This window comes from Aythya marila (genome assembly GCF_965140915.1).
Source record: "Aythya marila genome assembly, chromosome: 8".
In the NCBI taxonomy this organism is placed as follows: Eukaryota; Metazoa; Chordata; class Aves; order Anseriformes; family Anatidae; genus Aythya; species Aythya marila.
In genome coordinates, this window is record NC_139049.1 from 9392657 (window position 1) to 9408560 (window position 15904).

At 63.2% G+C, this 15904-nt stretch overlaps 2 protein-coding genes across 4 annotated transcripts; both read right to left on the bottom strand.

The window, feature by feature from the left end:
- Positions 1-349: 349 nt before the first annotated feature.
- On the bottom strand, positions 350-5848 carry HSD17B7 (hydroxysteroid 17-beta dehydrogenase 7). Its single transcript, XM_082765701.1, has 9 exons — positions 5771-5848; positions 5460-5663; positions 5291-5383; positions 4623-4737; positions 3896-4090; positions 3251-3355; positions 1902-1958; positions 1559-1657; positions 350-1322 (listed from the first exon to the last, which is right to left on the bottom strand). The coding sequence occupies exons 1-9, from the start codon at positions 5803-5805 to the stop codon at positions 1227-1229; spliced, it is 999 nt and encodes a 332-aa protein (XP_082621827.1). The 5' UTR covers positions 5806-5848; the 3' UTR covers positions 350-1226.
- Positions 5849-6291: 443 nt separating this feature from the next.
- On the bottom strand, positions 6292-14148 carry DDR2 (discoidin domain receptor tyrosine kinase 2). Of its 3 annotated transcripts, none has more exons than XM_082765825.1 (17): positions 14059-14148; positions 11704-11789; positions 10952-11054; positions 10578-10809; positions 10351-10498; positions 10138-10243; positions 9788-9971; positions 9465-9708; positions 9275-9337; positions 8987-9117; positions 8628-8838; positions 8282-8505; positions 8016-8152; positions 7688-7879; positions 7362-7596; positions 7126-7275; positions 6292-6991 (listed from the first exon to the last, which is right to left on the bottom strand). In XM_082765825.1, the coding sequence occupies exons 2-17, from the start codon at positions 11777-11779 to the stop codon at positions 6854-6856; spliced, it is 2574 nt and encodes an 857-aa protein (XP_082621951.1). In that variant the 5' UTR covers positions 11780-11789; positions 14059-14148; the 3' UTR covers positions 6292-6853. The 3 variants fall into 3 exon arrangements, with proteins under 3 accessions (XP_082621951.1, XP_082621950.1, XP_082621949.1); XM_082765824.1 differs by having other exon boundaries at positions 8282-8529; XM_082765823.1 differs by having other exon boundaries at positions 8282-8550.
- Positions 14149-15904: the final 1756 nt, after the last annotated feature.

Sequence of the window (15904 nt, forward strand, 5' to 3'; positions counted from 1 at the left end):
CAGCACCTGGGCATGCCGAGCACTCGCTAATAGGCCACTAATAAATTAGTAATTATGTGACAAGTCCGGGTGAGTAAGTGCCAGAGACATCTACTTCTCCCCCGGTGCCTAAAGCTGGGAAATAATCTACAGTGTGGCTTTGTGTGCTGAACTCCTGAAGTCCTCAGAAGTTACTAATGCCTTCCCCTAATTAGAAGGAAGAGAAGTAGGCCCAAACTGGTTGCTCAGAGCTCCCCTGGGGAAGGGGGACCCGACCCCACAGCTCCCCGGGTAGGCCAGGGCTCGTTGTGCAAGGCACAAACCAGCCACCAAGTGTTGAGCAAAAACCCCATTGCAGCAAGGCCTCGAGTCAGTTCCAACTCTTTATTTGTTGCAGCGTTTGAAGTACACCAGGCACTCAGTGCAGCTCCCGAGACAGATGACAGGAAGAATACTTGGTACAGTAAACATTAAAAGACAATTAAATAGGTAAAATAACAGGGTAACCTCTCATTCGTGCTACAGACAGAGCGGTGTAGCCCTGAAACCTAGCTACCATCAATGCTTCCAGCCTTTCCGGATGGTCACGGCTGGACTACATGGCCCCAAATCCACAGGATGGCTCGTGTCTGGAAAGGCACTGTCGTCCCAGCTGAGCCAAGGGGTGCGTGTTTGTTTTAGGCCCAGCCCAGCTTTTCCCAGAGCTTTGCCTCAGCTGCCACAGAGCCCGACTTCCAGAGGTCAGATCTTGTTGAACACGCCCGGAGAGCCGGCCCCAGAGCTCAGGTGCAGGGACAGAAGCAGCTCCACCGAGGACGGGCCTTCAAGTAGTGCAGGATTAACCACCCGTCACGAGTCGGGGCCGTCTCGAAAGACTGGTGGAGCCACGAGGCACGGCAGCACCCAGGCTGATGCCTTTCCCACGCTAAGCCAGGTGTAAACCATGTTTTGAGGTCCTTCCTGAGCTGTAGGCAGTTCAGTCATGCTTTTGGAAAACAAACAAAACTCGCAACTGTGTTGAGACGGTTCCCACTTACACTAGGTTTCCAGTTCTATCCCAGAAAGGTCCCATCCCAGAAAGACTAAGTGTTTCTCTTCAGTTTTCACATTTCCCTCTTCAGGAACTGTTCACCTTCTGTAGAGAAGGAAGCCACGTGCCTGCAGAACGGCAGGCACGACTAGCACCAGAGTGAAGGAAGCCCACGTTGCTGACACGAGCCTGTTAACCCACAGAGACGGGCTTTTACTTAGTCTAGGAGGTCACCGTATCTCTCCAGAGTCTGCTCCTCCAGTTCCAACAGCTTCTGGTAAAACTTCTCAGCGGTTTCTTCATCCACATCCATCTGGAAAAGAATAAGTAGTGAGAGGCTCCACACCACCCTGAGCTTCACATCACCTACCACAAACCTTCCTGGCCTGCCCTAGGAGCTCCCAGACCCCAGCACGGGACTGTAGGTACCCCAGGAAGCCTCGCAGACAACCCCAATCCCTCCCCATGCCCAACTCACGCCCAGTTCCTGCTCCAGGGCAGGACCACGGCCCAGCTGAGCCCCCCACCACAGCATTCAGCCCCGTTCACCTTTCTGGGCTCCACGTAGTTCTTCCCCAGCCCGGAGGTACAGCTGTGGTACTTGGCGAGCGCATCCAGGTACTCTGGCTTCTGTTTGAACAGCCACACCTAGGACAAACAGCAGCGGAGCAGAGATTTAAAGGACGGGGTTTTCCCCAAATCCTTCCCTTCTGTAGACACCCGATGATGGGCACGAAGCATCCAGCACCTGTGGGGCCAGCCCTGGCACTGCTGGTGCCCCAGGGCTCCCTGCTGGCAGTGATTCAGAGGGGAGATGCAGCACACAGCCTGCAGGCACTGAGAAGAGCTACCCAGGAGGGAGGGCTGTTAAATCACGTTGTGAACCACTTACATGGGCTTCTGCTCCATTAAATGGCGTCAGGGTGTAAGTCTTGGCAAAAAAGCGTATCTGAGGGGAAACGAAATACAAGGCAGAATCAGCGCTTCGGCCCAAGGTTTCTCTGGCAAGCCCAGCAACAGAAGATCACCCAGAAGGGGTAGAAAGGCTTTCCAAAGCCAACTGCAGGCCTCACCACCTGCTTGTGACCAGAGCATCCCTTTAACATCAGGAGCTGGGCTCTTGGGAGCCTTCCACCAAACCCAGGCCCCCACACCACCAGAGGCAGGGTGCCCAACCCACACCCCGCAGATGCCTTGTCCCGGTGGTATCGGGATCACGTAAGGCAGGAGGCAGAGTGGCAGTGCCACCAGCGCTGGAGGACACACGAGAAGGCGCTGCCTTCTCCTCTGCCAGCAGAAAGGTGATCCCGCAGGATCGGCTGCTGCCACGTGGGCAGCCCCAGCAGGAAGGCCCATCCTGCTGCACCACAAGCAAGGCTGCAGGGGCAGGGCCAGTACTCAACCTAAAAGGCAAATCCTCAGGAAGAAAGACAGTTTGGGGAGGCAATAGAGAGCAGATGACTTGATACTTTTCAGTGTTTGTTTTCTATACCCTTAGAAAGCAAAGCCTGATGCAAAAGTGAACAGCATTTCAAGGCACAAGGGACAAGTTTTGTCCTGAACTCTGCCACCACTGACACCCAGTGTTTTACAGGCCCACAGCTTGCAGGGCTGAGCTCTGGCTGTGTGTACAGCACTGCCCAGCAGCAGAACTGCAGGGAGGGTTCAGGGGAGCTCAGCTGGGAAAACAGAGCCCCAAGGTGCTAAAGGACAGGTCCGCAAGATGTGGCTACACTTTCTCTGCTTCTCCTTCCCACTTGTTCCTCAGGAGGAACCGACAGCAGAACAAAGACACCAGCAGGGCCCTCTGCCCAGCACCATGTGGGTGTAGTAAAACCCCCTCCTCTAACTCCCCAAGCCCTGTGCCTTGCACCTTTGCTGGAAGAACAGCCCCCGAGGAGCAGACACCCAGAGAGAGCCCTGGAAGCCCTCCGACAGATCACAGGCACTTAACACCGAGTCACAAGTCAGCACGGACAGCTGAGCTGCCAGCAAGAGCAGCAGGAAGGAGACCACCTCTTTCCCCAAAGAAGCCTGCAGCCTCAGGTCAGTGGTACCCTGAGGAGCCACCAGCCCTCCAGTCAGGAGGTTACTTGCAAAGGGCCAGCCTGCCCAACCCAACCAAAGGGACATCCAGGAGCACACAGGCAGGCTGCACATCACTTGCAGTGAAACATATCAACACCTCAATCCAAAGCAACTCCAACACATGCCTCCAAACCAGTCAAGAGCTTCACTCACCAGCCACATGATGGGCATGAGCAGCGTCCACAGGAACACTGGCAGAATTCTGTAGGTCATGTTGGACATGACGAGACCGGGACAAACCACGCTGGAATACAGACCCTGCAGAGAGGAAACACGGCCTGTGAGCACCCCAGAGCAGAGAAGGGAACACACCCCTTCCCTCAGGGCACTTCCCAGCAGGACAGTGACAGGGATCACAGAGAATAGCACATACCCGTGTCTCTGGGACTGCGGGAACCAGAGTGATCAGACTGATTTTTGAGGGGTCCCAAATTAGAGGCCTTCACGTTAAGTCTGTGCCCGTTACAAGCCCACCACACGGCCTCCTGACACATCAGGACCTCGTGCTGGTGCTCTACATACAGTTCAGCAGCCACCCCACAGTTACAGCAGCAGCTCTTTGCTCTTTAAGACCAGCTCTTTGTCTAGAGGGAAAGTTTTAGGAAGGTAGGAACCTCTCCTAAAAAGCTGCTGCTTTCCTTTGGCAGTCTGAGAGCCCCCCCAAATCAGTTCTTACGTGTGCACTAGAGAACAGACCTGATTGCTAGGAATTAATGCAACACAGTAGCAACAATGCAACGATAATTACAAATAGGAGGTGCTCATTAGCCTCTTCAGATGCACAAATCCCATCGTCACCTGCTTATTAAGTTTCCTGTTGAGAACCACGCTCGTCAGGTCAGTGGCGTATTTGGAGGAACTGTATGATTCCTGCCCCTTGGCATGCTGATAGTCGGAGAGGCTGAAGGCAGATTCCCTGGCGTTGCTGGAAGAGGTCCAGATGAGCCGGGAGGGCTTTTCGTTCCCGCAGAGCAGAGACTCGAGCTGACGAATCTGCAAGAGATGCGTTAGCCTGCTGAGCACACGCTTTTAAAAGCTTACGGTACGGTTTTACCGTTCTGAAGAGCTGCTCCCAGTCTTAGCCAGCCTTCGCCAGACTGGCCGCACAGAAGCCAGCAAGCTACATAAAGAGCCACAGCTCAGGTGCAGCCTCAGCCCAGGTTTCCCCAGGAACACCTGCAAGCAGCTGGCATCCTTTGGCACAGCTGTTCAACACCTCAGCATTCAACAGAACCAAGCCTTGGTGTCCTCTCCCAGGACAGGGAGAGAACTACGCATGGTTTGCCTCTCTCCACTGACCACAGGGACCTTCAGATCGCATTACCCCTTGCAACGATGACTCTGCCACCACTTGGAGCTATTTTAACAAAGCCTGAGACCTTTGTCCTATCGCTCCTTGTGTGTCAGGCTCCAGCCTGCAGCAGTATCAGCAGCTGTAAGGCAGAACTGATCCCTCAGCCCCCACTGCGCCCGTCCCTAGCCGCATCAACCAAACCCACAGCCCGATCTTTGCACACAGCCTCACCAGGATAAAGTGCCCAAAGAGGTTGGTAGTAAACACCTCCTGCAGCCCGTCGCCATTCAGCCTGTCCGTCTGGGTCATTACGCCTTCCGCTGTGGTCAGCATGTGAAGCAGCTTCCTGGAAGCCGAGGAGAGGAGTTAGAGAGGAATCAGGCACAGAAGGGAAGCTCCACCATGGACAGAGACCCAGCACCAAGCCTAATGCACATGAAGAAAGGAGCCTGGCATCTATACTGGGCATCCAACTATATCGGACCCCATGCCCCTCAGGTGCTGCAGGGCACCTCACCTGGCTGCCAAGCCCACCCCAAGCAAGCCCACGCCTTGCATGGGGCCATGCTCCAGGGGCAAAGGTTTTAAACTGAACGAGAATGGATTTGGGTTAAAAATAAGATTTTTTTCATGGGGCTGAGGCACTGACACAGGCTGCCCTGAGAAGCTGGGGAAGGCCCATCCCTGAGGGCATTGAAGGCCAGGCAGGAGAGGCCTCGGGGCACCTGGACCTGGAGGGAGGTGTCCCTGCCTGGTCTTTAATGTCCCTTTGAACCCAAAGCAGCCCGTGGGGCTGTGCCGAGGAAGGGGAGCAGGGCTTCAGGGCACACCTCACCCCCCCAACACCAGCAGCACCCCAACACCCGCTCTGTGCAGTAACCACCCCCGCGCCCCCCTACCCGGTCAGGAGGCCCTTCCAGAGAGCCTTGAAGTTCACGTGCGGGTTGGGCATGATGCCGGCGTTGAGGTAGACGAAGTCGAGGCGCTGGAACCTGCATGGAGACGGGAGCAGCAGGGTGAGGGGGTGGAGAGCGTGGGGACGGGACACGCATGGAGGGGGCCACTCACCGGCAGCGCAGCTCCTTCGCAGCACGCAGCACGGAGGCCAGGCTGCCCAGGTCCACCTCCACGGTGGAGACCTGAGCGGCGGGGTGCAGCTCCAGGATGGCATCGCGCGTGGCCTCGGCCTTGAGGGCGTTGCGGCAGGCCACGCATAGGTGGATGCGGCCGTCCTCCTCCAGCAGCCGCCGGCACAGCGCCAGCCCCACGCCGCTGCGAGGGCACGGGGGAGCGGGGGGGGATGGAAAATCGTTAGGGGCACGCGTGGGCACCCCACGGTGTCCGCTCCCCACCCCTGACCCGGTCCCGGCGGCACTCACCCGCTGGCGCCCGTGACCAGCACCACCCGCTCCATGCCCGCGCCGCGATCGCGATCTCCGCCGCCTCCCCTCCCCCGTTTCCCCGCCGGCGCGCTATAACCGCCTCTTTCCCGCCTGACGTCACCGCCCCGCCCTCCGCCGCCAGCCAATCGGCGCGCGCCGCGGGGGCGGGGCCGCGGGGGGCGGTGGCGTGATGGTGGGACGAGAGCTGGGGGGCGGGGCCTAACCGAGACTCCGCCCACAACAATTGGCCACACCCCTCGTGCTTGGCCACGCCCACAACCCTTAGCCACGCCCACTCCATTGACTCACCCCTCCCGCCCCATGCCCCATAGGGTCCCATAGGGTCCCATAGGGGTCCCATAGGGGTCCCATAGGGGTCCCAGTCCCCTCCTCGCCCCACCCACCCCTTGTCCTCCTCCCTGCGCCCCCCGCGGGCACCCCAAAGCCCCCCTGCTGCCCCCCCGAGGGTCTGTCCCCCCCAAAAAGGACACCACGAGGCCGGGTGATGGAGCGAGGGGCTCTTAGCGGGGTGGCCCCCGCCGGGAGGGGCCCCCCCAGAACACAGCGAGCGGGGCCCCGCGGGGCCGCAGCGACGCGGACAGGGCCGGCGAAGCACGAAGGTCCACGTGGGGTGTGCGGCCGGGGGGCCCAATGGGGGTCCCCATAGGGCACGGGCGGCTCAGGCGACCCCATAAGCCGCGGTCAGGGCCACGGCGGGCCCTACTGTCCGTAATTCTGTCCGTCTGTCCATCAGTCCGTCTGCGGGCCGGCAGCAGAGGCTGGATGCCACGCGGGAACAAGCCCTCCGGGCAGCACGTCCCCAAAATCCCCCAAATGCTCCAGTTCGCCGCCCCATAACCGCACGGCTCCTGGCGTCCACTCCGTCCCCGTCCTGCCGCCACCAGGAGCGGGGCTCAATAAATAACCTCCAGCCAGGCCGGGGCAGCAGGGGAGCTGCGGGGCCGTGCTGTCCCCGTCCTCTTTGGGGTTTTTCCTCCTGGGCTGTGCAGCGAGAACCTAAACCAGCTGCCCGGGCGCGGGCGGCGCAGGGGGGGTCCCGTGGGGCCGGGCAGAACGGGGTCACTCGTCGCCGGCGGGCTCGTGGAGCAGGCGGTGTATGTCCTGGAAGGAGGGACGGTCTTTAGTGTCCCGTCGCCAGCAGCTCAGCATGAGCTTATAGACAGAGTCCGGGCACAGCGCGGGCTGGGGGAGGTAGGTCTGGAAAACGAGAGGCAGAGAGCACACGGGGAGGGGGTTAGGGTCAAGGAAATCCCATGGGACAGCACCGAGAGGGTCCTGGAGGGGGGAAAAACCCTCCTAAACTCTCCCATCCCATCCTGTCCTGTCCCCACCTGCCGGCCCTGGTCGCGGAAGAACTCCCCGGTGTTCTCGATGACCTGCTCGTCCGACAGCTGCGAGTAGGGCTGCTCGCGGCACAGCGTGAAGGTCTCCCACAGCGTCACGCCGAACGCCCACACGTCGCTGGCCGTGGTGAACTTACCCTGGGCACGGGGAGCGCAGCGGGGTCAGGGTGGGCAGCACCGTGCCCGGCCCCAAATACCCCGGGCTCCTCAAACCACCCCCATACCAGCAGGATGCTCTCCCAGGACATCCAGCGGATGGGCAGCACGGCGCGGCCCTGGATGCGGTAGTAGTCCCCGCTGTAGAGGTTCCTGCTCATGCCGAAGTCGGCGATCTTGATGGTGTAGCGCTTCCCCACCAGGCAGTTGCGGGTGGCCAGGTCGCGGTGCACGAAGTTGAGGGAGGAGAGGTACTTCATGCCCGAGGCGATCTGGGTGGCCATGAAGCGCAGGTCGCGGTAGCTGGGGAGACGGCGGGGCACTGAGGCGCCGGGACGGAGCGGGGCCGGGGCCCTGCCGCCGTCCCCAAATCCCCCGTCCCCCGTGGGGCTACCTGACGGTGGGCATCTGGGCGTCCGGGGGGCTGTGGGCCTCGTGGCGGGACAGGAACTGGTTGAGGTCGCCGTTCTCCATGTACTCCGTGATCATGCACAGCGGGTCGTCCGCGATGCAGACGGCCAGCAGGCGGATGATGTTGGGGTCCTTGAGCCGCGCCATGATCTTGATCTCCTTCAGGAAGTCGTTCCTTGCGGGGACAGAGAGCGTGGGTCAGGCAGACACGGGGCTGATCCTTTCTGGGGTGTGCGCAGGGGATGGAGGGGGCTCGGGGAGCAGTTTAGGACCAGCAAGGACCGAAGAACTACGGGGAGGGGTGCCGGTACCTGGCGTTCTTGTTGGCGTCCGCCCGCAGCATCTTCACGGCCACCAGCACGGGGCGGTCGGAGCTGGCCTCCAGGCCCTGCAGGGCCAAGTCCTTGTCCGTGAACTTCTCCATGCCCTCCACTTCGCAGAGGTGGACCTGTGGGGGCAGACGTCACCGCCACCTCCTGCTCTCCCCCCTCCAGGCCCCGTTTTGGGGTGAAGGCAGCGAGCAGGAGCGCTCCGCACCTCCCATCCCAACCCCATCATGGCCCTGCTCCCCCCTCACCTCCCCAAACTGTCCCTCCCCCAGCTTCTCCTTGAAGGTCAGCAGCTTCCTGGGGAACTCCTCCACGGCCACGTCCTTGCCGGACAGCAGGTCCATGGTGAGGGCCGGCACCGAGTAGGTGTTGCCTCCCGTGACGCCCTGCAGGTTCACGATGTCGGCCTCGGCGTAGTGGGGGACGCCCTCGGGGACGGCGGCCGGGGACGGCTTCACGAGGCCGCTGCAGCCTGGGGGAGACAGCGGGGCCAGCCCTGCCGCGGTGCCCTTCAGAGCTGCAGCACCACGAGGACGGGCTTCAAGCACCAGCTTCGTGTGCCCCCCTCCCCGGGAGGATTTCCCCGCTCCTCACCCGTGTCCTCCTCCCCCGGCGTGAACTCGGGCAGCTTGCGGATCAGGCGCGAGGGCTCCTGGTAGTCCGGCCCCAGCGGGAAGATGCGGTCGTAGGTGGAGTTGGACTCGTGCTCGCTGGACGAGGAGGAGCGGTTGTGGTTGAACATGCTGGATTCGCTGGGCAGCGAGAGGCTGACGGTCATTTCGTCGTCCAGCATCCTCCGCGATGCCTGCGAGAGGGGGACGAGGGAGGGGAGAGCTGGGACAGGGCCACCAAGGCTCAGCACGGCCCTGGTGGGTCACGTTGACCCTACAGGGAAGAGTCTGGATGTCTGGGGGCTGCGGTGAGAGCCCACCAGCCGCCCCGCACGCGCCCACCTTCTCCAGCATCTTCTGCCAGAACTGCCGCCACAGGATGATGACGATGATGGCCAGCAGGATGAAGATGATCGCCACCAGGCAGCCGATCAGGATGCGCGTGTTGCTGTCGTCCACCTTGAGCGTGGGGTCTGGCGGGAGGGGACAGCGACAGCAGGTCGGGCTGGGCCGAGGGGACAGCCCCTGCCCCCCTTTTCTCCCCTTTTGGAGCCCCCCCGAGCATCTCCCCACGGGGAGGTGACCCCAAGCCCTGCCCAGCTCATGGTGACCGGCTTTCCATTGCCTTACCGTACGTGGTGGGGGCCATGGGCATCTCCGGGGGGGCCACCGAGTTGTTGTACATGGCTGCGTCTGCCAAGGGAAAAGAAGAGCCTGTCAGGGTGGGGGCACGGGCACCCTCAACCCCATTTCCCCACCAAATGCCCCACGCAGGAGGGATCCCGGGGCCGGCAGCAGGGGGCTGTCAGCGTGCCGGTACCCGACTGGAAGGTGATCTCGCTGAACATCATCCAGGTGTCGGCGAAGTAGTACTGGCACTTGATGGCGCTGGCCATGCGGTGCAGCAGGGGCACGGTGACGAAGCGGGCGCTGGGGTTCACGTCGTCCAGCACCAGCACCGAGGAGACGGCGTTGGGCTCCCACTCGCCGGCGTCGGAGCGGAAATAGCACTGCACCTCCTTGAAGATCTTCACCCCTTTGGCGAACATGTTGTTGCAGTGCACCTGTGGGGCAGCCCGTGAGCGCGGCCCACCACGGGACGGGGACGGGGATGGGGTCGGGGGGGACGCGGGGCGCACGGACCTTCATGGTGGTGAAGTTCCTGATGCGGTCGAACTCGAAGGTGATCTCCACGTAGCCGCCGGCCGTGCTCTCGTTGCGCCAGCCCACGTAGTCGTAGCCCGGCCAGACGTGGTACTCGTGGGTCTGCGTGAAGTCGTCCAGCCCCGACACCCCGTCCGTCAGCTGGCCGAGCCCCTCCGTCATGCTGCCACAGGCGGGGAATTTGGGGAGCTCTTGTGAGCACCGGGAGCCTGATGGTGCCCAGCCCCATGAGAGCAGCAGCCTGGGCACCTGACGGCTCCTCAGAGCCCCTGGAAGCAGGGGGACCCCATATCCTTGCAGCTTTGGCTGCACGAGACCCCACTCCTCACCTGTACCCGAAGGCCCCGTCGTACACGGAGTCGTTCAGGTAGATGACGGTGCCGCCGGGGAGGACGAGCTGCTGCCCAGCCGGCGCGTTGTAGGACACCAGCCCGTCTGCGGGGAAGGGAGCGTGAGCTGCTCGGCCCCAGGGCCCCGCACAGCCCCGATGGGACGGACAGACAGACAGACAGACAGGAGGGAGATGAGCACCCAGCACGCACCAAGCCAGACGCAGCCGTAGAGCTCCACACGCAGGCAGACGTTCATGGAGTGGTCGGTGACGGGGATGAAGCGGACGAAGCGTGCGATGAGCGGCGGCTCCAGGTCCTTGAGGACGATGTCGTAGGGGTTGGTGTTGCCATCCAGGACCTGGGGAGACACAACGGCGGTGGGCACGGCCCCAGCGCCCCGCGGGGACGCCGAGGGATGCGCTCGGCTGCCTCCCCACCTGCTTCCCGTGCCGGTTCCTCCAGGAGATCCAGCGGGTGCCGTCCCGGCTGTAGTTGATCTTGTACATGGGGGCGAACTCGTTGCCGTGGCCCCCGGCGTGGCGGCCCTGGGTGCCCACCAGCGTGATGAAGTGCAGGGCGCGCAGGTCGATCTGCAGGAACTCCTTCAGGTCATCGGGCTCCACCGGGATCTCGGGGCACCAGGCACCATCGCCGTCCTCCGAGTCCAGCCTGCGAGCACCACGGGGAGGGTAGAGAGATGGTTTGCAGGTGGGCAACACTGTCCCCATGCCCCCTAGCCGAGCCTGTCCCATCTCAGCACCCCCGAGGGTCCCCCCCGGAGGGTCTCCCATTGCCCGTGCCCCGCACTCACCGTCCGTACTTGGCGGCCGTGGACTCGGACCACTGGCTGGAGGCGGAGATGTCCTCGTCGGGGATGTGCCCCCCCGACATTCCCAGGGGGTACCGGCACACCGCTGCAAGGAGAGCGGGCTGCTGAGCGGGGTGCCCCCTCGCTCCCCCTCTAGGTCACCTTTCCGTGCCGTGACCGCCCCGTGCAGCTGCAGGGGAGGCAGCGTGCTCCATCCCCTCAGCTTGCGGAGGAGGGACGAAGGGTGAGGGGATGTCTCTGACACCTGCCTGGCGCTGGTGGGAGAGCCGCTGGGCACCAGAGGGCTCAATCCCGAGCCCCAAATCCCACCCGCAGCCACCTGCCCTCAGCCGTGCCACCTCGCTGCTTCCCCCTGGCAGCAGGGGACAAAACCTGCGGGCCCCTCGGGAAGTGGAAAAGTACCTGGAGCGGCGGGTGGGCTGCGCCCCCTACTCGGCACCGCATCCCCATGGGTTATTTTTTCACGCCTGGCTGCCAGGAGAGCTGCTGAAAGGCCGGCTTGTTTGGCCGTGTTTACCCTCTCCCTGCCAGCTCCGGCCCCACAAAGCTCCCTCCGCAAACCGCCCCGAGGAAACCGTGCGGGGCCACGGTGACACCGAGCACCCACAGCTTGGGCACAGCCTGTGGCGCGCCTGGCACCGCTCTCATCCCGTTCCCAAGCTGCAAACCCGGCTGGAGGTGAGGCCAGCCCTGCCTCGGCCCCAGCACCGAGCTGCCACCGGGCTCTCACTTACCCGGGTTGACCTGGGCTCGTGCAGCCTGCAGGACGCAGAGCAGCGGCACCAGCAGCGGCGTGGGGAGGGCTGGCATGTCGGCGGTCCTGCAGAGACACGGCCAGGGTGGGTCACACCACTGCTGCCAACCCCCCCAGCCTCTGTGATGCTATTCAGGCACCCCATTCCCATGCCCCTGCTGCCAAAAGGGCCACGGGCAGCACGCGGAGCCTCCAAAAGCCCCCCTCGGGGTCAGCACCATCCCGGATGGACGGGCAGACCCGCTGGGGGCGGCTTGGAAAGCAGCACGTTGCACGACCTCGGCCCGTGGCAGCAACATCACGTTGCGCAGCGCGCTTTCCTTGCCTCCTGGCTGCGGAGACGTAATAGCAGGTAATTGCCCGAGATTGATGCGGTGTTTATGATGGTTCTCCGCTCCCGTGCCAACCTTGGTGTCACCAGAGGGGCGGGAGCTGCCCAGGAGGAGGTGAGCACAGTCAGAGAGGAGCAGGCGGTGGGCACGGGGCACCCCCGGCCCAGCCCTGGCGCTGTTCCCGGCTCTGCTTCATTGCTGGGGCTTTTTGGGGGCAGTGGTCGCATCCTTCACGTGCACCTGGGGGCTTGGAGCAGGGGCTGTAGGATTCAGCGGGCGGCTCTGCCCAACACCATCCCCTCCACGGGCGGTGCAAACGCACACCCCGACTTCCAACCATCTTCCCCCCTTTTTTCCCCTCTTTCCTTTGGAAAAACATGCATATTGCTGCTTTTTTTCCTGCTCCCAGCCCCAAAATCCTAGGCAGCAGCCCATGTTGCCAGCCAGCTGGGTTGCAAACGGGAATTTCACCTACAGAGCTGGGGGCTGGTGGGCAGCGCGCGAGGCTCCGCTGCTCGCTGACGGATCCAATCTCTCCGGCCCCAAAATCTCAATTTCCTCCCGCATGCCAGCGCATATCCGCAGACATTTTTTCCCACTATTCTTTCAGGCTGAGTAAACTCTTTAGGCATCAGGGGAGCAGATGCCGCCACCTCCCCGAGGGAAGGGGCTCAGGTTTGGGCTCACGGAGGGGCGTCTGCTCCTGCTGGAGCGCTCGCGGCCGGGCTGGAGGCAGCGGGAAGGCGGCGCCGGGCGAAGGCGCGCATGGTCCGAGCAGCCCAGCGCTGCTGGCAGGACGGCTTGGAAAGCGGTTTTGTCCCGCCAGCGCTGACAAAAAGGCTGGCTCTGCAACGGTTCGCCCGAAAAGGTTCACCCGAAAAGTTTTCCGAGTGCTGGAAATTGTTACTGCACAGCGTTTGGGGAGATCCTCCCTCAGGCCTCCCTGTTCCGCTTCCGTTTTTGTTTGTTTGTTTTGCCTTTTATTTTCCCTCCTTTCTTATTCTACCCAAACTAAGCAGGGAAAATTAAGGTGGGGAATGGATAAATAAACACAACCCATGCTTGTTCAGAAACGAGCCCGCGGGCGCCCCGAGCACACCCCGCTGCCGGGAAGGAGGCTGGCGCGGGGCGAGCAGGCAACCGGGGTGTGCCAAGGCCCGAGGCGGGTGGCGTTTTGGGTAGGGGGCCTGGCACTACAGCCCCCGGCGTGCCGTGCCGCCGGCGCAGCCGCTGCAGGAGCACAGAGCAGCATGCCGGGACGCGTAGTCCCCCTCCTCCCCCAAAATGCCATTTTAGAGCTCGGATGCCTTGGATGCAGCCCCATTTTCTGGAGCTGCGAGCGTCTCCCCAGCCAGGGGGCTCACCGGGGTGGCGCAGTGCACGAGGAGCACCCGGTGTGTCCCCAGGGCCACCGGCCACCCCGGGGGGATGCCAAGAGCACGGCCGGGTGGTGGCAGGGCTGGGGACGTGGCCCCGTGGGTGCTGTACCCAACACGGGCCCCCCGTGCCGGGAGCTGGGGCCCTCCTCCTGCTGCGTGCCACGCCGCACGGCATCGCCCCGCCACGGCCACACGGCACGGGAAGCCACCAGGTCCCCAGCGCCGGGATGGGGACAATTCGTGCCATGTCCCCCCCTACAGTGAACCCGTGCCCAGCTCAGGGACCAGAGGGACAGCAGGGCCACCGTGGCCGGCCAGCACCGCCACCAGCTGTGCCAGCACACGCAGGAGGGAGAGGAGGAGACACCAAGGAAACGCTGGCCAGGCGCAGGGCGAGGGGCAAAACGTTGGCAGCGGGGGAAAAATTGAGAGAAAAGGCCAAGTGCCAGCAGCCCAGGCAGGGATACTGCCCCACGCGGAGCCGCTGCTGCCCCATCCCCTCCTCACCCCACAGAGGGACCCAATCCAGCTTTGGGGTCCTGGGCAGAGCAGGGCAGACCCGACATCCCCCCAAAACCCCAGGACGGGGCGGCAAGGCCTCCCCAGGGACCCCAAGAGACTCACCGGAGCGGGGAGGCGGTGGAGGGCGGGCGGGCTCCTCGCTCCTCGCCCGGGCTGGGGGAGCCAGGCGAGGAGCGAACTTCCCCGGGCTGATGCAAGATGCCTCTGCGAGCGCGCTCGCATTCTGCGGATTCCTGGGAGCCGGCCAGAAATCCCACAATCCTACATCTTGCACATTTGGTTTCAATTAGGGAGCGGAGAGGGGGGGAGCCAGTCACCAATCCAGGCTGGCTTTTCGGCGGAGGTTATTTTCCTCGACCCGAGGGAATGTGCGCAAAGCTATAATTTACAGCAAAACCCATTCATAGCGCGAGAGAAAATATAAAAAAAAAAAAAAGAGACCTGTGGCCGGTGAGAGAGCTTAAAGCAATAGGCAGCGTTTTTCTTTCCGTGCTCAACCCCGAGGCAGCAGGACGGAGTGCCCCGACCCTCCTCCTGTGCCACGCAGACGAGGGGCTCCCCAAAATGTGGGTGATGGAGGAGCCCCCATGATCTCCCCAATTCCCTCTCCAGGTGCCAACCCGCTCGGGGCCCCCCGATTGCTCTGCAGAGCTCCTGTGCTTGGCGGTGCCGTGGCCGAGCCCCCTGCCCCATGTGGGGAGCGGGAGCAGACAGGGGACTCCCCAGGCCGCACGCTGAAATTTGGGTTTTCATCACACCACCTCCAGGCAGCGATTCGGCACCGCGGCCACCGACCGCGCAACGCAGCACGGAGGAAACAGCAATAACGGGTTCAAATCCTTTTTTGTGCAATAGTTTAAAAATTAGTAGTATTTCTAACCGTTTTTTGCTGGATTTTGTGCCAGCGCCCGTGCTGGCAGCCAGGCTGGGGGTGCTGGGACCTGCAGCCCCCTCCCCGCAGGGCGCACGTGGCCGGGAGCCGCGCTCCCACAGCAGCCCCTCCCCGAGCAGCGGCCCCAAAATCTCTCCCACCCTGCCGGGCACCCCGAGCCGGACCCGGCGCCCGCCCCAGTGCCGCCGCCTCGCTCCAAAACCCCAACCCAGCCCTCGCTGCCAAACTGCCGGCCCATCTGGGCTGCAGACAAACAAATTCTGAGTCAGCTGCACTGGAAGCCATCGGCTGCCCGGCAGGGTGCTGGTGGGGCGCGGGGGACCCTCGGCCTGAGCAGGCGGGCACCCCAAATCCCTTGGGGTGGGCAGGAGCAGTGCCTGCCGCAGGGATGTGCCACCCCACAGCCCCAGGGGGTCGCCTCGCTGCGGGATGCCCCCCGAATCCCCTACGTGCACGGCGGCACAGCCGCCAACCCGCCCCGCTCGCCCGCTGCCACCTGGAATTAGCGCTGAAATAACTTGGCAGCGGGCTCCGTCCCAGGACCTGGTGCAGAGGTGTCGCTGTGCAAACACAGCCCAGCAGCCAAGGCAAACACCGCCTCCTCCCCGGCCCTCCTCAGCACCCGGGGAGCCAGCGGAGCCCCCCCTGCACCCTGCAGACCCCGGCTGCTGCTGCTCAGGGCCACCTGCATCCCCCCGTGTGCTGTGCCCTGCGCCCCATCCTGCTTTGGGGGCTCCCTTCCCTGTGGTGGCCGCTCCCCGGGCCAGCAGAGCTGTGTGTGGGGACACAGGGCGGGGGGATGCAGACCACCCGCAGCACTCTGCGCCAGCCCCTGGCCCTGTCCCACCCCGTTTCCCCCGGGACCAGCGGCCACCAGCCCGCCCCAGCAGCAGCCGGGACCCCCCGCACGGCCCTGTCTGAGCCCGGGGCTGCCCAACCTCAGCACCCAGGGGACTCGGTGACATCCGTGGTGGAGATCTGTGCCCCGAGGCACGGGGACACCACGCAGGAGCCGAAGCGTCCTCCCACAAAGCCGCAGGATGCTGCCAGAGGGCA